This window comes from Arvicola amphibius, chromosome 4 (genome assembly GCF_903992535.2).
Source record: "Arvicola amphibius chromosome 4, mArvAmp1.2, whole genome shotgun sequence".
In the NCBI taxonomy this organism is placed as follows: domain Eukaryota; kingdom Metazoa; phylum Chordata; class Mammalia; order Rodentia; family Cricetidae; genus Arvicola; species Arvicola amphibius.
In genome coordinates, this window is record NC_052050.1 from 6489725 (window position 1) to 6514554 (window position 24830).

Sequence of the window (24830 nt, forward strand, 5' to 3'; positions counted from 1 at the left end):
ATCCACCTGCCTCTGCCTCCTGAGTGCTGGGATGAAAGGCATGCACCACCACTGCCAGGCTCAAGACAGGTTTTTCTATATGGCTCAGGCTGGCCTTGAATTCCTGGTCCTCCTGCCTCCGCATCCCAGATGCTCAGATTACAGGTGGTCACCGCCATGCAAGGTCCAGTCTTATTTTCTAACATAATTACCTGTTTTCTAGCTAGAATGTAGACTCTCTGCTATATCCCAAGCAGGCAGAGCGTGGCACATCTTGGACACACCACAAATGTGGATCCAGTGAATTCCATGGCAATTAGTTTTTTTTTTTTTTTTTTTTTTTTGGTTTTTCGAGACAGGGTTTTACTGTAGTTTTAGAGCCTGTCCTGGAACTAGCTCTTGTAGACCAGGCTGGCCTCGAACTCGCAGAGATCCGCCTGCCTCTGCCTCCCAAGTGCTGGGATTAAAGGCGTGCGCCACCACCGCCCGGCTGGCAATTAGTTTTTGAAAATTCAAGTGCACAGTGGGTTCTTCTAGCCACTAGACAAGCTGAAGAAGTGGGTACAGAATTCACAAAACTTCAGGTTAGGCAGAGCCATTTCATGTTGGTGTTAAGACAGGAAACCCAGAATTGGTGACGTTCCAGGTAAAACGAGTGATGTTTGAAGGTGACTAATCCCTGGCTAAGTTACGTAGTTGGGGTTGTGTGTGAATGAAAATAGAGGTCAATAAATGTTAGTGATTGTTAGTAATGCTTGCGGTTAGCTTGTAATGAAGAGTTTGATCTTTAGAAGAAAGTGTCATTACCTAGAAAAATATGCCCCTGGGGTAATTTAAATATTCCCTAGGGACACTGACTGATTGAAATAGGAGATTGTCATTGAAGCAAGCCGCTTTTCTGGTCTCAGCATTACTGGGGAAATAAACCAGCCCCTAGGCACTCTGTAAACTTGAACTAGGAAGCTCTGGCAACTGACACAGCCCTTTGGGGCTCTGGGTTGGAAGGAGTCTCCTGGGTGCCTCCCTGTCTGACTTAGTCCCAGAACCTCAGTGGGAGCAGAGACGTTTCCATAGTGACCAGAATAAGATGCTCAGGGGAGCAAACCCAGACATTCAGGTTATGGATTATGAATAAGGAAATCAGAGCAGTTTCATGGTATCTTGTTCCGCGGTGGGGCTCCAACCAGCGCCTGACCCACGGGTTGTAGGAAAGGAAGCTTCACATTTCCATGACTCCAAATAAACACAGCCTGTTCAGGCCATCTGGTGGCCTGGATTCTGGGAGAGATGGGAGTGGAGCAGAGACTGAGACAGGTTGTCCTGGAGAAGGGAGGAGAGCATCTGGCAGGCTCTTCTCACTGTCTGTTGCCAGGAGCCATTCAGTCCAAGGGCCCCTGGGAGGAGAAGCGGGCTTATGAGGTGACCCCTGTCCCCGAGATAGGTGAGCACTGAGTGGGATGTGGTGGAGCGTGCCTATAATTTCAGTACCTGGGAGGCCGAGGCAGGAGGATTGCTGTGAGTTCAAGGCCAGTCTGTGTTACATAGTGAGTTTCATGCCAGCCTGGTTGCATAACAAGACCTCCTATTCAATGATAACAATAAAAAGGCTGGCACTGGAGGTTGAAGCTAGCGTTCCCCTTCCCCTCAGTGGACTTTCCATGGCTGGATGGACTGAGGTGGTGCTTCAGGAAGGGCCTATCCACCACAAATAAGGGGGGAAAAAGGAATGAGGAACCAACAAGCCAGTCCTGGAAGCTGAGGAGTTTGTAGCCACAGCCCAGCTCTACAGCTCGTGAGTTGGCATGGGACCATCATATGGAGAATCCACAAGATTTCCCTTCTCCTGAGTGCCCTAAGTCAAGCAATTGCTTAAAGGCAGGTGGTGCAGAGACAGACAGATCGCTGAGTTCGAGGCCAACCTGCTCTACAAAGTGAGTTCCAGGACAGCCAGGGTTACACAGAGAAACCCCATCTCAAAAACCCCAAAACTTCTCTATGTTGCAGGCATAGGGAACGTGTAGTGAGGAATGGCAGCATCAGGACTCAGTTGAAATACTGTTAATACACTCTGTGTGTGTGTGTGTGTGTGTGTGAGAGAGAGAGAGAGAGAGAGAGAGAGAGAGAGAGTCTGTGTGAGAGTGTGTGTGAATATGTGTGTGTGTGTGTGTGTGTGTGTGTGTGAGAGAGAGAGAGAGAGAGAGAGAGAGAGAGAGAGAGAGGTGCCAGGATGGACCCTGGGAGCTCGTGCATGGCCAGAGGAACACTTTGCCATCAGCTACACCCCTCGGCCTGAATTGAAATATTTCTAGGTGACCTTGAATGACTCATTTAACCTCTGAACTTCAGCAAATGAGAGCATTTATAGTTGTCTTACGAAGTTCCTGCAGGTATGAAATAGACTAAACCACTTGCCACATAGCCAGCACAAATCAACACGCAACAACAGCCATTATGCAGAGATGCTGTGTGCACAGGCCCCTTGAAGGTCTGATAGCTTTTGTTCTCTGCAGCCATGGGGTAGGAGATCCATTCTGACAAGCTCTCTAGACCTCTTCCTTCCCGGAGGGATGAGCAGCGCAGCACGTGCTCCGTGGCTTGAGTAAAAGGGCAAAGCTGTCCCTTCCCTGGAAACCGCATCGTTTTCTACCTCCAGTTTCCTGCTTGGTCCCCTGGAAACAGCATCCCTCGTGTGTGTGTTTGTGTGTGTGTGTGTGTGTGCCTGCATGTGTGTGTGCCTGCATGTGTGTGTGTGTGTGTGTGTGTGTGTGTGCCTGCATGTGTGTGTTTGTGCGTGCGCGTGCGTACATGTGCTTAGGATTTGCACGAAGGCTGAGACAGGTGTATGGCTGTCAGCCGATTTCCTTACCATAGTGAATCAGCCTTGATTTAGTGATTAAACCTTACCAAGGTTCAGCCTTGGATTTAGAAAGGTGTCGGTTCAAGCTGGGCAGTGGTGGCACATACTTTTAATCCCAGCACTTGGGAGGCAGAGACAGGCAGATCTCTGTGAGTTCAAGGCTTGCCTGGTCTACAAGAGCTAGTTCCAGAACAGGCTCCAAAACTACAGAGAACCCCTGTCTTGAAACCACCACCCCCCAAAAAAGAAGGAGAAGGAGGAGGAGGAGGAGGAGGAGGAGGAAGGAAGAAAGAAAGGAAGGAAGGAAGGAGTTGGCTCAAGGAAAGAGAATCAGAGAAATGGCTGTGGTGTGGTGATGTACGTCTATAAGCCCAGCCTTTGGGTGGCTGCAGTAGGAGCACCCCACTAGCAATGCAAGCTGCCTCTAACCTCCTCATGCAGTAGAAGCCCCCCTACCAGCAATGCAAGCTGCCTCCAGCCTCCTTGTGCAGGCTTTACGTGAAGCCACCCAGGCTGTTAGATGTAATCACTAATTTGGGGTCCAGCTCTGTGCTCTCCACACTGCACCTTCTTCCCATCCAGAGTTCCAAGGAGGCTGATGGCATGCCTCCCAGATAACAAGTTCACAGTGGTGTGTGCTGTCCTCTCCACACTGTTGGGAGGAGACGGGTCCCTGCAAATGAATGGATGGAGCTGTGAGCATTATGTGCATGGAATGTCAGCTGAAAACACCAGGAGATAAATGGCCCTCTTGTTTTTCCTATAATGGTCTTATGGTCTCAATGGGCAGGGACTGGTCTGATTCCTCTTCCTTTGTGCTCTCTCTGCCTGTCACTCACTCAATCTTCACACAGCAACCCAGGAAAACTTTGTAAAAGTCAGAAAGATGGCTAAGCAAGAAAAGACGCTTTGTGCCAAGTCTGACGACCTGAGTTTGGTCCTTGGAACCCATGTGGTGAAAAGATTGAATCAACTCCTTAAGGTTATCCTATGCTTCCACCTTCAAGCCATGGTATGGGGAACCAACCCCCACACTAATAATAAATAACCATAAAAGATGGTGGGTGGAGATGGTTTAGCCGTTAAGAGCACTGACTGCTCTTTTAAAAGATCTGGATCCAATTCCCAGCATCCACCTGAGGGATTGAAACTGTCTATAACTCCAGTCCCCGTGGATCTTGATGCCTTCTTCTGGCCTTCTCAGTCACCCAGCATCCACATGGGGCACAGACACATGCAAAAGGTGCCCTACATGTTAAAAAAAAAAAAGACATTGGGGTCTCTTCTCCACAATAGCACCAAAGCAAAGAAGAAATCTCCCTTATTGTCTGCTTCAGCCTCCTGAGCTATAAAGCCAGGGTGAAGGCTTTGAACTTAAGAAGTTCATGCTGAATGGCTGCCACGGCCACATGCAATCCCTCCCATCTCCCATCTCCCAGTAGCTGTCCTGGGAAGAGTGTCCTCTGGTGAGACCAGCTCCATCACTGACCACCACTGTTGTGGGATATTAGTTTAAGATGTGTTACATTTGTTTATGCTGTGGAACATTTGTTTAATGATGCAAAGATGTGCTGCATTCTTTTATGCTGCATTTGTTTAGCTCTATAAAGCTGTGCTACTTTGGCTGCCTAAAACACCTGATTGGTCTAATAAAAAGCTGAATGGCCAATAGCTAGGCAGGAGACAGGCTGGGCTGCCAGACAGAGAGAATGAATAGAAGGAGAAATCTAGCCGGGCGGTGGTGGCACACGCCTTTAATCCCAGCACTCGGGAGGCAGAGGCAGGCGGATCTCTGTGAGTTCGAGGCCAGCCTGGTCTACAAGAGCTAGTTCCAGGACAGGCTCTAAAGCTGCAGTGAAACCCTGTCTCGAAAAACCAAAAAAAAAAAAAAAAAAAAAAAAAAGGAGAAATCTAGACTCTAAAAAAGAGCAAGTGAGGAGCAAGAAAGGGAGAAGGAGAGGAGGACGCCAGGGGCCACCCGGCCACCCAGCCATGAAGAAAAATATATAGAATAAAAAAGATAAAAATGTAGTTAAAGAGAAATGGGATGATTTAAGTTAGAAAAGAAAAGAGGCTAGAAACAAACCAAGCTGAGGCCAGGCATCCAGAAGAAAGAATAAATCCCTGGATATTTATTTGGGAACTGGGTGGTGGGTCCCCAAAGAGTAAAAAACCAACGATAGACCACCATCAGCTTCCCTGGCCTTGGAGTCAGCCATGGAGAAGACAGAAGAAACGGCATGTTAGTGGTCATTATGGAAGTCAGGGTTAAGTCCAGATTGAACAGACTCAGGAGAAGCTCTGTGTGGTTGTGACCTTCAGGCTGGAAGGAGAGAGGGAATGTGTTCAGCTGACTCCTGATCATGGTGCTTTGGATGTTGCCAGCAAAACTGGGATGATCCAAACTGAGCACTCCTGGATAGTTCTAAATATATATATATATATATATATATATATATATATATATATATATATATATATTCAGTGTAAAAAAATTGTAAGTAAAAAATATCTATATTGGCTTATTTGAGGTTGTAAAAATGATAATGAGAAAGGAAGGCTGAGCTAAGTGTGGTACCGCACACCTATAATCTCAGCACTCTGCAGGCCCAGGAGCCCCAGCTTCAAGGCCAGCCTGGACTAAATATCAAATTTCAGTGTAGACTTAGTTATGTAATGAAAGTAACAGCAAAGGTCTGAGAAACACTGAACGAGAGCGGTCATGGGTGCTTGCTGTTGGTTTGATGATGCTGAGACCCAACGCTGGCCACAGTGTCTGGATCAGGGATGAGGGTGGAGACCATAACTCGTAGGTCCTTGAACTTGGCTACCCTAAAATGCAGTAAGAAGTGAAGGCCTGATATGGGGGCTCATGCCTGTAATCCATACTCACGTCGAGGTCAGAGGACAACTTCATGGAGTGGATTCTCTCTTTCCAACTTTACATGGATTCCAGGGCTCAAACTCACGTCTTCAGGACTGTAGCAAGTGCCCCTACCTGCTGCACCATCTTGGAGCGGCTCCTGTTACATTTTTTTACATTTATTTTGCATGCCATGATGAGAGTGTGGAACTCAGAGGACAATCCGAGTGAGTCATTGTTACATGCTGAGCCATTTCATGGGCCCCTCCATGACTTTTTATTTTATTTTTTTAAATTTATTTATTATGTATACAATATTCTGTCTGTATGCCTGCAGGCCAGAAGAGGGCACCAGACCTCATTACAGATGGTTGTGAGCCACCATGTGGTTGCCGGGAATTGAACTCAGGACCTTTGGAAGAACAGGCAATGCTCTTAACCACTGAGCCACCTCTCCAGCCCCCTCCATGACTTTTTAAAACTTATCTTCTCATATATCATATCTATGATTACACATATTAAGGTAAAAAAGGAGCCAAGTGTAACGGGTTTTTCTTTGGATCGCCAACTCCTAAATAATGACACAGAGACTTTTTATTAATTATGAAAGCTTGGCCTTACCTTAGGCTTGTTCCCAACTAGCTCTTAAATTTTAAATTAACCCATTTACATTAATCTACATTTTGCCAAGTGACTCATTACCTCTCCTCAGTACTTCCTCCATGACTGTCTGGCAAATCTCTTAACTCAAGATTCTTTCCCAGAATTCCTATCTCTCCCTGGAAGTTCAGCCTATCCTTTCCTGCCTAGCTATTGGCTGTTCAGCTCTCTTTTTCTTTTCTTCTTGTTTTTTTCGAGACAGGGTTCTCTTTGGAGCCTGTCCTAGAACTTGCTCTGTAGACCAAGCTGGCCTTGAATTCACAGAGATCTGTCTACCTCTGCCTCCCGAGTGCTGGGATTAAAGGTGTGTGCCACCACCTCCCAGCTTTAGCTCTTTATAAAGCCAATCAGAAGGTGCCTTAGGTAGAAGTAAAACAGAGACACATCTTTACACAGTGTACAAGAAGATTATGCTGTGGCATAGGAACAGACAGGAGGACCAATGGAACCGAATAGAAGACCTGGATATCAATTCACACATCTTCGAACACCTGATCTTTGATAAAGAAGCAAAACAAAAAAATCAAATGGAAAAAAGAAAGCATATTTAACAAGTGGTGTTGGCATAACTGGATATCAACATATAGAAGAATGAAAATAGACCCATATCTATCACCATGCATAAAACTCAAGTCCAAATCAAATACCTAAACATAAAGCAAGCCACACTGAACCTTACAGAAGAGAAGGTGGGAAGTACACTTGAACACATTGGCACAGGGAACCACTTCCTAAATATAACATCAGCAGCACAGACACTGAGAGAAACAATTAATAAATGGGACTTCCTGAAACTGAAAGCTTTGTAAAGCAAAGGACACGGTCAACAAGACAAAACGACAGCCTACAGAATGGGAAAAGATCTTCAGTAACCCCACATCAGCAGAGGTCTGATCTCCAAAACATACAATAACTCAAGAAATTGGACACCAAAAGATCACATAATCCAATAAAAAAATGGAGTACAGACCTAAACAGAGAACTCTCAACAGAGGAATCTAAAATGGCTAAAAAACACTTAAGGAAATGTTCAACATCCTTAGTCATCAGAAAAATGCAAAACAAAACAACTCTGAGATTCCATCTTTCACCTATAAGAATGGTCAAGATTAAAAACACTGATTACAACTTATGTTGGAAAGGTTGTAGGGAAAAAGGAACACTTCTGCATTGCTGGTGGGAATGCAAGCTGGTACAACCCCTTTGGATGTCAATGTGGCAATTTCTCAGAAAATTAGGAAACAACCTCAAGATCCAGTAATACCACTTTTGGGTATATATCCAAAGGATGCTCAATTGTGCCACAAGAACATGTGCTCAACTATGTTCATAGCAGCTTTGTTTGTCATAGCCAGAACCTGGAAACAACCTAAATGCCCCTCGACTGTAGAATGGATAGGGAAAATGTGGTGCACTTACACAATGGAGTACTACACAGCAGAAAAAAAACAACAGCTTGAATTTTGCAGGAAAATGGATGGAGCTAGAAAACATCATTTTGAGTGAGGTAACCCAGACCCAGAAAGACAATTATCATATGTACTCTCTCATACGTGGTTTTTAAACATAAAGCAATGAAAGCCAGCCTACAAACCACAATCCCAGAGAACTTAGACAACAATGTGGACACTAAGAGAGACTTACATAGATCTAATCTACATAAGAAGTAGAAAGTAGAAAAAGACAAGATCTCCTGAGTAAATTGGGAGCATGGGGATCTTGGGGGAGGGTTGAAGGGGAGAGGCAGGGAGGGGAGCAGAGAAAAATGTAGAGCTCAATAAATATCAATAAAAAAGATTATGCTGACAGTCAGGAAGTAGTGATACACTTCTTTAATCCCAGCAAAGGGAGGAGGCAAAGGTAGGTGGATCTTTATAAATTCCAGGCCAGCCTGGTCTACATAGTAATACCATCTTTCATTTTTTAATGTGTATGAATGTTTTGTCTTCATGCATATGTGTGTACCACATTCATGTCTGGAGCCTGCAGAATCCAGAAGATATCACTGGATCCCCTGAAACTGGAGTTACATACAGATAATTTCGATCTTTTATGTGGGTGCTGGGAACAGAACTCAGGTATTCTGCAAGAACAAAAGGTGCTCTAAACTGCTGAACCATCTCTTCAGCCTTTCTGAGACCATGTCTAAATGGTCTATAAGGGAGAGGGTGGGGATGTGGCAGTGTTGCCTAGCATGCAGGAAACCCTGGGTTCAATTCCCAGCACCAAAGAAACAGGATGTGATGGCAAATGCCTGTAATCCCAACATTTGGGGAGGATCAGAAGGACCCTTTAGGTGGCATCACAAGGTAGAAGGACAAGAAGTTCAAGGCTGTCTTCAGCTACACAGCAAGTTTGAGTATAACCTAATGTCTATGAGATCCTGTCTCAAAAAGATAGAAAATATTCCCCCTCCTGCTTATCGTGAATGCCCTGCCTGGCAGAGCTCCAGCTCCCTGACCCCATGGGCAGATCACCTTACCTTGCTCTGGGGGGAGCTCCCCAAGCCAGAAAATAAACTCTAAGGTGGTATAGACCCTCTGTTTTGTTCATGAGCATGCTTGGCATAGCTGGCTCTGCTGACACAGACTTTGTCAAGAGTTTGGGGAGCAGAGTGACTTCAAAGAAATGCAGAACTTGGGGGGTGGGTGGAGCTCAGATCCGCCCCTCATTTGTAGTGGTGCACGGGAGGAGCCAAGCACGTGAGACACAGAGACGAAACTGTGGCTCCAAGGCCATTGCTGCTTTTAGAATACTGGTGCATTTTTTTATTAAAGAAGAGAATAAAGCATTTGCAAATATATTTCTCTCACGTATACTTCAAAGGTGACGCTGGTCGGCTGCTACAGAACGGGAGAAGTGAACAGGCCCTAACTCCTCCTCTACCCTAGATGACAGAGACACACAGAGGGCCTGGAGGTGCCCAGCCCCAAGGGACGAACGGTTCCGAGTTGCATGAACAGAAGGATCCAGATGACAGCTGGCATCACAGTGCCACCTGGAGCAAGGTAGAGTCTCCAGGAATGTCGGGCATGCTTGGTAAGAAAGAGGTAAGGCATGGCGGTTCCCACTGGGTCCCCAGCACAGAGGCCAGAGTCACAGCCTCCCACTGGATTGTATGGCTCCTTTGATTTTGAGAAGGGTGGCAGAAGGAACCAGAAGCCCTGAAGGGCTGCTAAGGGCAAGCTGGAGACCTGGGCATCTCTTAGATGAAGCTAGACTTCCTGAAATTTTAGATTAAAATATTGAACCCTTGACCCAGGTTGGACCTCAAAAGCCCCCCTCCTCCCCATAAGGTAGAGAGCAGACATTCTGTAGGAACGTGGCAAAGGAGGAATTTCTTTCTCAACTTGAGAATACTTAACACGGAGTAAAGATCTTACAGTCCCTGGTGAAGGATGGGGCGGACGCCGGGACCCGAACTGGTGACACTCGCACAGGACATTCTGGAGGCTGCAGATGTGAACTGTCCCAGGGCTGGCCTGAGGAGGGGAGGAGTGAATGAGACATCATGGTCCCTGAGATGGGGGCAGGTGCAGAGAAGGGAAGGGAAGCAGAAGTGGCAGAACTCCCACCATCCCTGCCCCCGGAGGGCTTTAGGCCCAGAAGGTATTTCCAGGGATGGAACTCTGAGAGGAAACGGACACTACCCAGGTATGGCTGCTGAGAGGCTCCCTCTTCCTGTAAATCAGATTGGCTACAGAACTGTGGCAAGCTGAAGGTCTTTGCCAGGGCTGGAGGGGTACACTCAGGCCTGGCTAACGCTTCCTGCTCTGCAGTGTGGGAGCTAGCGATTTCGGCCCTGCTCAGAACTCCGGGAGTGGTATAGCTATGGGGATGACAGTCATGGCTGGCAAAAAGCAGTGACTGGTCGAGGAGACCCCAGACACCAGCCATGGCTGGCTCTGAGATCCCCTTTCAAGTGTTTCCAGTTGTGGCAAGGATCAAGGAGACCTTGCATTGCAAATCTCTCAGGAAAACAACTTTGGAGGGGGGGGAGGGGAGTCAGTTTAGCAAGAAAGGCCTGCAGAAGACTGGCTGCAATCAGAGGGTGAAGCCTGGGGTCCAAAGCCGAGGGCTGAGAAGCCCCCAGCGTCAGTGGGGGAGGGTGTTTGGCTTTTAAACTGAGCTGTGCCTTCAAGCTGAAGCAAAGTGGTCAAGGGAGGCAGGACAGGTGAACCAAGCCACCAACAGGAAATATGCTGTGTCCCCAGATCAGAGAGGCCTCCCTGCTCATTCGCCAGCCACTTGTCAGGATAAATTACTGCGAAAAAGGCTCTCTTACTCGTCAAGAGGCTGCCACCCAGGTCCGAGGGACCCCCTTGGCAGGGAGGCAGGGGGAGGCTGCAGGCCTAGAGAGGGGTCACTTGCTGCTGGGCGTCTTTACTTTGGTGGCATTGATGTCTGCCTTGGTCTTCTGAATCCTGGCAAAGATCTCTTTGAAGAGCGCCTTGTACTCGGGCTGACTCTGCTCCAGTCGCTTATCCACGGCCTCCACGTGCTGGCTTAGGCTTTTCTCACCCACCTTGCCCTCTCCCAAGCCCTCCTCGCTCCCCAGTAGGTCCCTCCATGAGCTGTCCCGGGAGATGGGCCGCGAGGTCTGCACCCCCGCGTGCCTCACCCCGGCACCATGCTGCCGGCATTTGCTCAGCAGCTCCTCGTATTTCTCCAACAGCGCGTGGTACTGCTCATCTACCTCCCTCAGGATAGACATACCGCGCCTGCGCACACTATTGGCATGCAGCGTGAGGTTGCCAGCATGGCGGCTGGCTGGGTCTTTGGCCACGATGGCATTGAGTGCTGTGTCACTGCAGCTTTTGCGTACTGCGTGGCTGGGGGAGGCTGCAGGCGAGGCGACACCATCCTGGGTGTTGGAATCATCCCCGATGCCTGGCTGGGGGTCATCAGCTTCAGGGGCCTGAGTGAGGGGCGCCAGCAAAGCCTCAGCCAGGTGCTCATCCCGGGCCAGCAGGTAGGTCTTGGCCTGCTTCATCTGCTGCAGCTCCAGCAGCTCGGCCTCCAGCTCCTGCACGCGCAGGCGGCAGCCCTCCATCTCACACAGCTGTCGCTCCAGCTCCGTGTACTCCTGGAGCACCACCGTATACTCGCGCTCTGCCCGCTCCTTGCGCTGTCGCTCCTGGCTCACCTGGGAACGCAGCACCCCCACCAAGGTCTGCAGCCGTTCGTTCTCCTGCTCCAGGGGCCGAGGGCCCAGCTCCAGAGAGGAACTGTGCAGGCGGAAGGCATCCTCACACCTGCTGGGGGACAGGCAGAGGAGTTAGTCATGGCCAAACTACGGACCAAAGTGTCAGGCACTGGGTTCTCTTGTCCACCTGCCTAACTCTTCCTTCTGCCCCCCTGAGTCACCATCCATCCCTCTAACTTTCTCCTCGCTGTGTCTGGGAAAACTGACCTGTATGGATTCCTCCAGAATTCTTCAGCAAAGGAAGGCACAAGGGAAGGTTAAAGGTGGGAACAAAGAAGATCTCCAAGTTGCGGGTTGGTGCTGGCCAACCAGACCTCTCCATACCTTCTAGATCCTGTACTCTCTCTTCTCTAGACCCTGATACCTAGGGATGGTAGTGGCCCTGTTCTGTTGCAACTCTGGGCCTAGTTTCAACACACACTTCTTACGTTTTAACTTTTTTTTTTTTCAAGGCAGGGTTTCTCTGTGTAGCCCTGGCTGTCCTGGAACACACTCTGTAGACCAGGCTGGCCTAGAACTCACAAAGATCTGCCTGCCTCTGCCTCCCAAATGCTGGGATTAAAGGTGTGCGCCACCAACGCCCTAGTTTTTTTTTTTTTCAAATGGATCTTATACAGCTCAGTTTGACCTGAGGATGCTCGGGACCTCTTGAAGCTCCTGTCTCCACCTTGTGAATGTTGGGATTACAAGTGTGCTCCACCACTCCATTAGGAGGTGTGGGGGTCAAACTCAGGGGCTTGTGAATGTTAGCTACACAGTCTTTTAAATGAGCCCCATCTCCAGCCTTACCTTGATCTTCATTAACTTTTCTCCTAGGCTAGGGATCGAACCCAGGGTAACACACATTCTAGGCAAGTGCCTGGTGACATCCCCAATCCTGTATTCTTATATAAGTAGTTGTTGAATTAAGATTTAATGGGAACCAAAAGGTACAATGCTTAACTCCTCCTAGGTTAGAAGCCTGGCTGTGCCAAGTACTAAACACATGACCTTGGATGAGCCAGGCAACCGCCAAGCTTAGATTTTTCTCATCTAACTTGTAGACAAAATGGATGTGAGGATTGTTAGGTTAGCATAGTATAACACCCATGGCTGTCCTTAGCAAGCAAGCATCCTGATGGCTTGGACTGGACCCAGTCCTCCTCCCCAGCTACTGTCCACTGTGCACCTTCTTCATTCCTCAGCCGGAACTCTCGGAAGGCTAAGACACAACAGGGCCCTTGCCTACCGGGGGCTTGTGCACAGCTCCTTCAGGCAGGGGAAGGTATGGATGGTTCTCCTGCGCTCCCTCTTTTCCCGGCGAACCCGAAGTTGCTCCAGGCCTCGCAGCTGCTCCACCTGGGCTTGCAGTTCCTCGACCTGGGACTGCAGGCGCTCAATGGTCTCTGTCAACCTGGGGTAGATAGGATGAAGGCAATCAGGAGAGACATATTTTTGTTGTTCGTTTCAAAGATTGTTAGGGCTGGAGAGAGGGCTCAGTCATCAAAAGCTGGCTCACAACCAAAAGGTGAAGATTGATTTTGAAGGGTGTGTGTGTGCACGCGTCGATGTGTGCAGGTGACTGAGGAGGCCAAAAGAGGGTGCTGGATCCCCTGGAACTGGGACAGGGTGGCTGTGAGCTGATGTAGGTGGATCTTCTATCAATCTGTTGATTTCATTGGTTAATTAATAAAGAAAACTGCTTGGCCTAATAGGTTAGAACATAGGTGGGTGGAGTAGACAGAACAGGAAGAAGGAAGTGAGGTAGATGGCTCAGACAATTGCCCTGCCTCTACAACCAGATGCGATGAAGCCAGCCGCCAGGTCAGATATGCTGAATCTTTCTTGGTAAGACAACACTTTGTGGTGTTACACAGATTATTCGATATGGGTTAGTCAAGATGTGAGTAAGAGGCTGAAAATAATGGGCCAGGCAGTGTTTAAAAGAATACAGTTTGTGTGTTGTTATTTCGGGTTTTAAGCTAGCCGGTGGCCGAGAGCAGGGCGGCAGGAAGCCGCCCGCAGCTCATCACTCCAGTGAGCCACTCACTGTGAGTGCTGGGAACCAAACCCTGGTTCTAGAGTAGCAAACACTCTCAACCTCTTGGCCATTTCTCGAGCCCCACCTGGGGGAAGTCTTAAGGAGACAGGAACAGCCTCTTCACTACCGTTTGGGATCCGTGTAGATGGAAGAGATGGAGTTAAGGACAGACAGACAATCTTGAGCACGCTGTCTGGGTTAGAATCTGAGAACTCTCTGCCATATCCAAGGACCTGCCCTTCTGTACATCGCAGGGAGAGCCAATCACTGCTCCTCAGCCACCTTTAGTCCTTCTGTATCTGTACACATGTGTGCATGTTCATATGTGTGTAGGTATACGTGGAGGCCAGAGGATGACCTTGGGTATCATGCCTCAACAAGCTAGCCACTTTGTTTTTGAGACAGGGTCCCACTAGAACCCAGGGATTGTTGATTCAGCTAGGGTGGGACCCAGCCATCGCCAGCTCCCCAGTTTGAGATTATGGATGCACGCTATTGTGTCTTACATTTTACACGGGTGCCAGGACTTGAACTCAGGTGCTCATGCCTGTGGAACAAGCACCTCAGCAACCAGGACATTTCTCCTACCCAGCTTCCTGTTCCTGCATCCCACCCCCTCTGTTACTACCACCATGCACAGCAGTGACATTTACATCTCTGCCTTTCTTCCCATGTGCGAGGTCCCAGAGGGCAGGTCAGAGTCACTGAATCTTTAGTGCCTCAAACTGAACCTGGTGTATAACTGGCAAGTAACCACAGGTGGGAGGTTATCCTCTGGAATACGAGTGACTTTTCATCCATCGGTTGTGAGGGGCTGGAGAGATGGCTCAGAGGTTAAAAGCACTTGCTGCTCTTGCCGAGGACCCGGGTTTTGTTCCCGCCACCCACACACATTGTGGCTCATGACCATCTGTAACTCCAGCTCCAGAGGATCCTGTACCCTCTCCTGGCCTCAGAGAGCATGGCCCACACATGGTGCACAGACATACATGCAGGTAAAACACCCACCCACACAGAAGAAGGAGGAGGAGGAGGAGGAGGAGGAGGAGGAGGAGGAGGGAAGGGAACTATAGTTTTTGCAGGATGAATGTCTAAGCACACACTGCACACAGAGCACACACAGCTGACAGGGATGGCCTTGCTACCAGCCCAGGCTCTTCAGCATCGTCTTCTAGGAATGTATGAGTCTCCCTGCCAGCCCATGTACCCATGTGTGCAGTCCTGGGCCTGTCCCTCACCAACCCAGCCCTCACCCGTGGATCTTCTGCTGGGCAGCCTTACTCTCCAGCACCAGCCTCTGGTTGGTCAGCTCCAGGTCTCGGGCTGTCAGGTCCAGCTGCTCGTACACTTTGGCATGCTGCTCATTCACGAGCCGCAGCGTGTCCAGCTGCTTGGTCAAGTACTAGGGGAGGGGGTAAGGGTGGAACAAACCTTTACAATGAGGTAGGGACAAAGATCTCTGCCTGCTCCCCTACCACCGCTAGACCGATCGACTTTGAGACTCGTGCTCGACAGTGCAGAGGCTGCCTGGGATGGGTGGGCAGGTGGTGGATTATGAAAGGAAAGCCGGGAGGCCTTTGGGGAGATGCACAAAGGCACACACAGGCCCCGGCCAAAGGCTCTTGAGAGACGGGAGGAGCAGTGCGGAGCCTGGGGTTCCTCACCTCAATCTCCTGCACTTGCTCCTCGTTGGTGGAGTACATTTGTTGCAGGGACTCCTCCAGCTCCTTGTTCCTCTCCAGCAGAGTCTTCCCCAGCTCCGCCGCCAAGTGCAAGTCTGGGGGAAGGGAGGTGGGGGCAAACAGAACACAGAGTGAGGACCAACAGCAGACAGCCCTCATTAATGCCCTAGCATTGATCTGAGGCTGGGCTCTTGGTGACTCGGTGTCACCAGCACACAGGCTATTCTCAGAAGCCCTAGTGTGGCTAGAGATGGAAACCAGGGGCTGAGTGTCTGGGCTGTTGTCACTTCTATCTCTTCTTGTCCTTCGCGTATCTGGTTTGGTTTTGTTTGTACAGGATCTGTGAAGACCAGGCCAGCCTGGGGCACATGATCCTTCTGCCTCAGCTTCCTGAATGCTGGGATTGATGATATGTGCTACCAACTAGCTTGGTATTTCCTTCTGCTTGATGTAAAAAAATAAATGAGTACAGAAAGGTGAAAAGCCAACAATAAAAAAAAAATTAGTTGAGCTGGGTGTGGTGGGGCACACTTTTAATTCTAGCACTCAGGAGACAGAAGCAGGTAGGCCTCTGTGAGTCTGAGGACAACCATGGCTACACGCTGAGACCCTGTCTCAAAAGCAAAAGCAAAAACAAAAACAAAACAAAACAAAAATCAGCGAGGGTCTGGAAAGGCCGCTCTGTACTCAAGAGCTCTCGGCTATTTTTTGCAGAGAACCAGAGTTTGGTCCCTAGCAAGCAATCACGATTGTCTGTAACTCTAGCCTCAGGGGATGGAACAATCCTCTTCTAGCTTTCATGGGGGCACCTCCGCGCGCGCGCACACACACACACACACACACACACACACACACACGCCTAAAAAAATACTGGACCAGTGAGCTAGCTCAATGGGTAAAGGCAATTGCTGCTGAACCCGAATTCAATCCCCAGGACCTTCTGTAGGGTAAAAGGGAAGACTGGGGCAGGAAACCAACCAATCACTAAGCACCCTGACTCTGAACCCAGAGTCAGAGAAAGAAACACACCCTGGATTTAAGACCTGGGCCAGGGAGAGAAACATCTTTATCCCTGAACCCAGGACTAAAGGCAGGTGCCCTGGCTCTGAAACTAGAGTCAAAGAAACACACTTTATCTCTAGAATCAGAGCCAGTGAAAGAAATATGCCCTGGTCCTAAGATTAGAGTCAAAAAGCTAAAAAGGACCAGTGAAAGAAACACAGTTTGGCCATTAAGTCAGAGCCATCTCTGCCCCACCAGCTAAACTGACCAATCCCTGAACAGGGAAAAGTTAACCAATCCCTGTTCTCCCTGGGAAAACTCCGCCCCTAAGAAGCCCTATATAAAGAGCTGAAGTTCAGTGTCAGAAACAGCAACTCTCCTGGACTCCTCCTTCCCAAATAAATCTCTTTCTCAAAAGAGTCTTGGGTGAAGACCTTCATTTGCCAGTGCAGAGGAGGAGGACCTGGCTGGGATGTCCCTTAGGGGACTAAGCTGAAAAACTTTGCTGAGATGCTCCCTATGGGGCCTCAGCAAGGCGGTGGAGCAGAACAGAAGAACCTTGCTAGGAGCTCCTTAAGGGGGCTGAGCAAGGCCAGCGAAGGCCAGAGCTGGAGGAGATTGCTACATTTCTGCGGGGGACTTCTCCTAGCAGAGTGTCAGAGGAAGAAACATCTTGGTCAGGAGAAGAAGCAGATCGCTCTGCTAGACGCTCCCCTAAGGGAATAGAGCAGAACTCAGCTGTAGCAGCTCCCCAGGAAAGGAGCAGGATCCCTACATCCTACGGGGAGACCATCCCCCACCGCACCCCAGCTTCAGGTATCTTGGCTTCCCAATAGTTAGGACACCTTTCATCCAGGGCTGAGCTGTCCTATTTCGGCTCTAAGTATATCCTCACTTCTGGATAAGTCAGGATATCCCAATACCACTACTGTACCACATTCCCCTACACCTTCATGGTGGAAGAACAGAACCAACACCTACAAGTTGCCTTCTGATCTCCACATGCATGCCCATACACACACATATGTATGCAACACACACAAAATGAAACACAAATGCAAAGCACACTGTCTTTTGTCTGCATCTGCCTTTCTCCTATAACAACATATCATGGTATGTTTCTGTGGGTAATGGACATATTATTACATGTATGCACACTATTAGTGGATGCAGAAAACGCTACGGTATATATAAAGTTCTAAACACCTTCGTCTAGATGGTCCTTACTGTGGCGTGTTTAGAGCATTTTTGAGTATTTTCTCTATTAAAAGGGAAACTATGAGCCTAGTGTGTTGTGGTATATTTGTACACTGTGTAAAGATACATTGCTGTGATTGGTTTAATAAAGAGCTGAATAGCCAATAGCTAGGCAGGAGGTATGGGTGGGACTTCCAGGCAGAGAGAGGAAGTAGGAGGAGATAATCTAGGTGCACAGGAGACACCGGAAGATGGGGGGTGGGGGGAAGGAGGAAGCAGGATGGGCAGTATGGTGATGAGGTGACAGGCCTCATGGAAGAGTGTACACCAAAAAATATGGGTTAATTTAAGTTATAAGAACTAGTTAGGAATAAGGCTGAGCTTTTATAATTAATAATAAGTCTCCGTGCCATTATTACTACTACACAGGTGTGGTGTGCATGCCTAACCCCAGGACTCAGAAAACTGAGGCAGGAGGATCAGGAGTTTGAGGCCAGTCTAAGTTACATGAGATTCTGTCTCAAAACAAACAAACAAACAAACCCAAAACAAAAAAAACAACAAAAGCTTGAAGCTATGCCATAGGCCCAAGGCCCAAACTCTCAGGAGACTGAGGCAAGAGGACCACAAGTTTAAGGCCAGTTTGGGAAACTCAAGACACTGTCTCCATGGTGGTGCACGCCTTTGATCCCAGCACTCAGGAGGTAGAGGCAGGTGGATCTCTGTGAGTTCAAGGTTAGCCTGGTTTACAGAGCTAGTTTCAGGACAATCAGGGTAGTTACACAGAGAAAACCCTGTCTCGAAAAACCAAAAAAAAAAAAAAAATAAATAAATGAATAAAAAAATGTAAGAGGAGGGTAAGCATTTGGGCTTGGTAGCTCATATCTGCAATCCTAGCACTTGGGAGGTTAAGGCAGGAGGATTGCATCAAGTTCCATGGCAGTCAGGACTAAAGGGTGAAATCTTGTCTTAAAAATTTAACACCCTTGTCGGGTGGTGGTGACACACACCTTTAATCCCAGCACTTGGGAGGCAGAGGAAGGCAGATCTCTGTGAGTGAGTTCCAGGACAGGCTCCAAAGCTACACAGAGAAACCCCGTCTCGAAAAACCAAAACCAACCAACCAACCAACCAAACAAACAAACAAACAAACAAAAAACCCCAAAACTTAACCTCAGTTGCCGTGCACCGCACCCCCGTGTCTGCGTTCAGTGTGCTGGCACCCAGTTACCGAGCTTCGGGCAAGGGGCAGGAGGTTAAAAAACACACACACACAGACAGAGAGACAGCGACACGGGTCATCCTTGAATTCCCCAAGAATGCCCCCTTTATTGTGTTCAGGGGCAGATTATAGAGATAGCCACGCCCCAGCCAAACCCACCAGAAACCACTCTGCCATCAGGAACTCCTGAAGGTCTCGTGCCCAGAACAGCTGTAGGCACTCAGATCAGGGGATTACAAGAAATTCAGTATCTGGGGTCTCACTGCTCCCAACACTCAGTGTTGGAGAGATAGCTTAGTGGTTAAGAGCACTGGACCTGAGTTCAGGTCCCAGCACCCACATGGCAGCTCTCAACTGCTGGCAACACTAGTCCCAAGGGATCCAATGTCCTCTTCTTGCTTCTTTGGGCACTAGGCACTCACATAGCACACATACACACACGTGAGCAAAACAATCATACAGGAAAGTTTGTAATCTTTGTTAACAATCACTAACAAACAGTAAAAGGAGGCTGGGAATGGAGTTCACTGCTAGAAGCAGTAGAGGAGCTGCCCGTGTGAGGATCTGGGTCCAGTGTCCAGTACTGCAAAGTAAGAGTCAAACTAGGATTAACTCTACCGCATTAAAACCTTAGTGCAAATCACTACCTCTTGTGAGAACACATTCCTAGAAACAGAATTAGTGGGGTGAACAGTAGGCCTGTGTAACCCATTTGGCCTGAAGCAGGAAAGCACTGATTATTCTATGATTATTATTTAACATTATGAGGCCGTTTGTTAGACCAACCTTCATTATAGGCTGAGGGTGTAAATCTGGACCAAGATTTGTAGAAGCAGCTCTTCCAGGGCCAATAAGACCCAGTGCTATTTTTATACATAATGATAGTTCTGCCTTCCCCTCTGGTTCTCCTGGCGAGTTTTAGATAGATGGTTGTTTTGGCTACACCCTTTGCAGTGCGGCAGACAGGCCCAGGTGGAGTGTTCCTCTTGGACCCATACGGAACAGGGATTTGGATGGGTAGAGAGCAGAGCGTCCTGGACTTTCAGCTTAGGACAGAACTGGTGTTTCCTTGTGAAAGCCAGAGTGACCCGATCAGCCACTGGACCTAAACGAAAGGCCAAGTCTGAGGAACAATATTGCTCCCACAATGAGGGTAAAGTTTACTTCTTTCTTTTTGCTTTGTTTTTTTTCGAGACAGGGTTTCTCTGTTGCTTTGGAGCTTGTCCTCGAACTCACTTGGTAGACCAGAATGGCCTCGAACTCATGGAGATTCACCTGTTTCTGCCTCCTGAGTGCTGGGATTAAAGATGCGCACCACCACTGTCTGGCTCATCCTCCCTCCCTCCCTCCTTCCCTCTCTCCCTCCCTCTTTCTTTCTTTCTTTCTTTCTTTCTTTCTTTCTTTCTTTCTTTCTTTCTTTCTTTCTTTCTTTCTTTCTATCTTGTAGTTCAAACTTGTAACATAGTTGGCCTTGACCTCCCATCCTTCTGCCTCGACCTCCTAAGTGCTGGGATTGTTGGGATGTGCCACAATGTTCCTGCATGCTAGGCTAGGCAAGTATTCTACCAACGGAGCTGCATCCCCAGCAACTTTTGTTGTTTTGAGGTGGAGTCTCATGTTTTCCTTGGTATGTAGCCAAGGACGACTTTGAACTCCCGATCCCATTGCCTCTGTCTCCCAAGTGGTAGGATATAGACAAGCTCAGATCAGGGGTCTGGTTTTGAAATAGCCAGAATGGGGCCTCTAGAGCTACATTAATTGGAGAGTGCTTTGTGTCCTGATGTCACTGGAGAAGCAGACCACAGCAGCTCCCTTCTAGCTAGGCTGTAATGACACTGTCTGGAACAAACGCGGTTTTCCTGATGGGAAAATTGAATGGGGTAAATCAGATACAAACCCCATAGCCTGGGGCAAGTAACTTGCCTAATGAAGATGCCAAAATGTCCAGTCACCTAATATAAACCTAATAAGGTATTTGAGGACACTTGGGCCAGAATCTGGAGTTGTCTGCAAAATCTGAAGCCTGAGTTTCCATTGTTGGATGACAATCTTGTGATATATCATGTGCCTGGGGATAACGGTGTGTGTGTGTGTGTGTGTGTGTGTGTGTGTGTGTGTGGTGTGTATGATTGGTTACGGGAGAACCTCACCATCTTCTTAGGTTGTAACAGGATGGCAATGTTCAGTTCATCCCCTTCCCAAATGTTTCAGGCCTTGGAACTGTTAGGTGGTCTAGGAAGTGACCATTGCTATACCATATACATGGGTGGCCTGTGAGCAGACCGATTAGCTTAACCAGAATTCAAGGCCAGAGAAATGAGGAAAGGCCAAGGGCAATTTCAATACCATGCTCCTCCTTCCAGGCGAGCTGGGCTGTGTGTGCAACTCCTTGCTGTTTGTAGGCTGGGATAGGGATGGGGGCTATACCGCACATGAATGGAGAGACGCTGAAGACTGCCCGCAAAGACAGCGAAGGTGACTTGGTCGCCCTAGTGGTCCAGGGATGATGAAGGAAGACAGAAAGGAGGCTGCCTGGTGGGGGAAGAGGGAGAATCTCAGACCAACTCAGGGAAACTGTATCACATTGCAAGCTAAGTTGGTCAGAGCTGCCTGAAGGGATGACGGAAGGAGTCTAGAAGCTGCAGAGCCAGGGGCCTGGAGGAGGCAGCTTGCTGAAGGACAGTTGCAGTTCTGGACTCAGGGGAGGGTGGCCTGGGAACTTGGAAGCCAGCTAAGCAGTATGCAGACACAAGACAAGAAAGAGCTTGCTATGGCTGGATTAATAGGAAACTCTGAACCAAACCAGGAAGGTACTGAGTCTGGGATGCCACCTTCCCTGCCTGGCCCTAGGGGCTTTCTGGGGCTTCCTTCAGGGGACCTTAGTGGTTATATGTAAGGCAATGCCCCAGAGAAAACAAGAGACCCAGAAATCCCACCACCCCTCTGGCTAGGCATCAGGACGGAGCATGGCAGACTCTTCACAGAGAGGCAGGAAACAGGCCAAGGTGGGCAAAGGTAAAGGTGACTGAGGTGGAGGACACTAGATGGTGGAGCTGGGGGTCCTGCCCCACAGGCACGAGAGTCAGGAACTCCGGAAGACCTTAGGGGGGAAACAGGGTGGAGAAAAGCTGTCATTTTCCTTGCCACGTCAGAGCATCCCCTGGGGTGGAGAATTCAAGGCTAGGCAGGAAGGGGAGGTCAGGTCAGAAAATCTGTGACTCAGCAGCCATCCATCAGCCTGGACAGAGGTGGTCACAGGTGGAGGAGGGGTGGGCAACGGAAGAGCCAGGGCTTGCTTAATAATTAATTCATGACTTTTTTTCTATTTTTACAGGTACTCATGGCAACCGGTAGAGGGAACGGAGCAAATCTAAGACCTCACCTGTCCTGACCGCCTCCTGCCTCTGGGGCAGAGGCACACCAAAGTCAAACACCATCTCTAGGGACAATCTCTTTGGGAAGGGAAGTTGGGACTTGGTCCAGGGTAGGGGGAAAAACAGACAGGAAGGCTTCCTCATGGGTGGGTGGGAAAATCACTCCATGGGCCACCCAGCAGATGGGAAGGAAAGACTTTGGGGATCAAGCACAGAGGAGGGGACACAGACACGGGACCTCTGATGTGACTGTCTTTTGGCAGACACTCCTCCCCATCACTCAGCTCTCCTGGACTGGCACGCAGATCTGAGTGGCCAGCACTTCCTTTGTCCCCTACTTGCCCTCCCCTTCCTTTCTCCACCCTCTGGCTCACATCTCTCCTTGCTGAGGGGGCCAAGCTGGCACACAATTGTCACTTTGATCCCTGGTCTTCTTGTCTCCTCACTGGAATGCAGGATCAGGACAGAGATTCCCTAGACCCAGCACAGCCCTCCCCAACCCCCGGCAGGAAGGGCCACTTTCCCCATAGAGTGCTTCATTCCTGGGTGTCTCCCTGGTTCCTGGGCTCTGCCTATGACTGGAGCTACAGGCCAGACCAGCAGGACCCAAGAAGAGAGCGATACAGAGCTCTTCAGCCCTGCTGGAATGGCGATTCCTGTCCCTCACCAGAAGCCACACCATCTCCCGCCCCTACTCTCTGGCTCCTTCCTCCCACATCTGGGCTGGGCATGGTGCCAAGCCTTCATTAGGGGTGCGGGAACTAAATGAGATTGCCACAGTATTAGCATCTGCCTCCCCTAGAGGCTATCTTCCACAGAACTCCGCTTTCCATCTTTCCTTCTGAGCTAGCCTCTCCCAGGAAGTCATCCCATAATCACTGACACTCAGAACATACAAGTGGGCCTCCCCCACCAGCCCTCGTATACCCGGAGGTCCGGGGCTATGACCCTTCCAAGGTCCTAGGATGATGTCTGAAACTCAAATGAGGCCAACAGATGTTTCCAGAGAGGAAAAGTTTTAGGAGTAGTGGCCAGGACAGAGAAGGTGCCACATAAGCATGGGGCAGTTCATAGCACAGGGATGTCTAACCCATTGCCCTCCATCCTACACAGGTCTCCCAAGAGTCTGATTCACTGGCAAGAACAGAGACAGCTCCTGGTCTGCAGGTGAAGCCTGGCAGCATGGGGAAGTGGGTCAGGAAACAAAGGCTCCAGGATGCGAGTGCATGCTTCCCATCCTGGCAAAACCAGAGCTCAGGGACCCTGAGGATGGAGACCAGGCCTCCAGGGCACACTGTCTGCCAGCCTTGGGTTTGAATAACTCAGGGCTTGCAGGTGACTGTGGGGAGGTCACTTTTCCCTTGATGTGGTTCCTCACTCCCTCAAGGTATCCGCAAGAACAGGCACCTTGGCAAAGAGGGTGGAGCAGACTCCACTCCAGCAGGCTTTGGCCTTGACCCTGACCCTCTCAGGCCACCTCTCTTCTCAGTGATGTCACTTTAGCCACTTCATCGCCAGCTTCTAAACCCCTTTCAGCCATCCTCCCTCTTTCCTGGGGCTGTCATTCGGCAGAACATGTGAGGAAGCCTACTGCCGCGAAGGACAAGGGGATACTTTTCTCGGGAAGGCTGGTTGGAGACTCCACGTAAGGCTTCTTCACAGTCAGGCTGCCCGCGCCACTCTATAGCTGGGCAGAGGAAAGCCAAGTGGGGAAACTTTCTCTAGGTCTTAGAGCTCAGCAATTCTGGCCGGGACAAGTGCTGCTGATCTGGGGAGATGACATCTCAACACAGACTACTCCCAGCCAAAGTACTAGGTGGTCCCCTGCGGCCACCTAGTTTCTGGGTCCCCTAACAAAACCCTACCAGGGACACCGAGTAGTCGCTGCTACTAAGATGAGAAGGGTGATGGATGCCCCGTCAACTACACACTTTTGCAGGTCTCGGGTCTATCGCGTCCGAATCTTCCAGGGCAGCGCCCCTCTCGGTCCACGTCCCCATTCTCAAGACTCATGCTCTAGCGCACCAGGTCCAGCCCAGCCCTTTTCTAGGTGATACCGCCCAACAATGGAATAACGGTCAGGGGTCTCGGGGCACACGCCACTTCCCTTCCCACAGTGCTCACCCTGCTCCAGGTCCTGATGATCGTACCAGGCCTCCTCCTCCTCTGCGGAGTAGTCCTCCATCCCCGCCGCTCTCCGCATGGCCCCGCGGGTGGCGGTGGGCGGGCGCTGCGGCAGCTCAGGGCCTGGGCTCGCAGCCCGGGACAATGCGGCGGAGGAGGTCCGGGCTTCCCACGTCGCGGGCTTGGGCTGCAGCGCCCCTTCGCCCACCTCGCGCGGCCGCCATCCGCTACCGGCCGTGCGCACAGCGGGGCCTCTCGCTCCCGCGCGCCCTGGGTCCCGTCGAGCTGGAGACGCCGGGTGGCGGCGGCACAAAGGGCGGAGGGGTGGGGACTGCAAAGCGGGACGACGGCAGGGACGACCCGGGACTGCCTGCAGGGCTGCGGCGTCAGAAGAGTGTGGGTGCCACGGCGGATACCCTCCGCCCGCCTCGGGCCCGCACACCACCCGGCCCGCGCCGCGACACCCGGAGCCGCCGCTGCATCTCCGCCCGGCCCCGCTTGCTGCTTCCCAGGCCGCCAGCTCTACGGGGCGGGATCTGCCGCCGGAGGCCAATCATAAGGCGTATGCAAATAGGGGGCGGGGCCTCGGGTGAGGCCCTTCCTGGTGTCCTGGTCTGGGAATTGTTGGATCAACCCTCCGTCCT

The 24830-nt window shown here is 50.0% G+C and overlaps 1 protein-coding gene across 2 annotated transcripts; it reads right to left on the minus strand.

Annotated features, from left to right (window-relative positions):
* Positions 1-9728: 9728 nt before the first annotated feature.
* Cdr2l (cerebellar degeneration related protein 2 like) lies at positions 9729-24539 on the minus strand. Of its 2 annotated transcripts, XR_005285120.2 has the most exons (6): positions 24187-24539; positions 15250-15362; positions 14839-14987; positions 12794-12958; positions 10645-11617; positions 9729-9841 (listed from the first exon to the last, which is right to left on the minus strand). XR_005285120.2 is itself a non-coding variant. In XM_038327761.2 (5 exons), exons 1-5 carry the CDS (start codon positions 24263-24265, stop codon positions 10723-10725), a joined length of 1398 nt encoding a protein of 465 aa, XP_038183689.1. In that variant the 5' UTR covers positions 24266-24539; the 3' UTR covers positions 10714-10722. The 2 variants fall into 2 exon arrangements, 1 of the variants encoding a protein (XP_038183689.1); XM_038327761.2 differs by lacking the exon at positions 9729-9841 and having other exon boundaries at positions 10714-11614.
* Between the last annotated feature and the right edge of the window lie 291 nt (positions 24540-24830).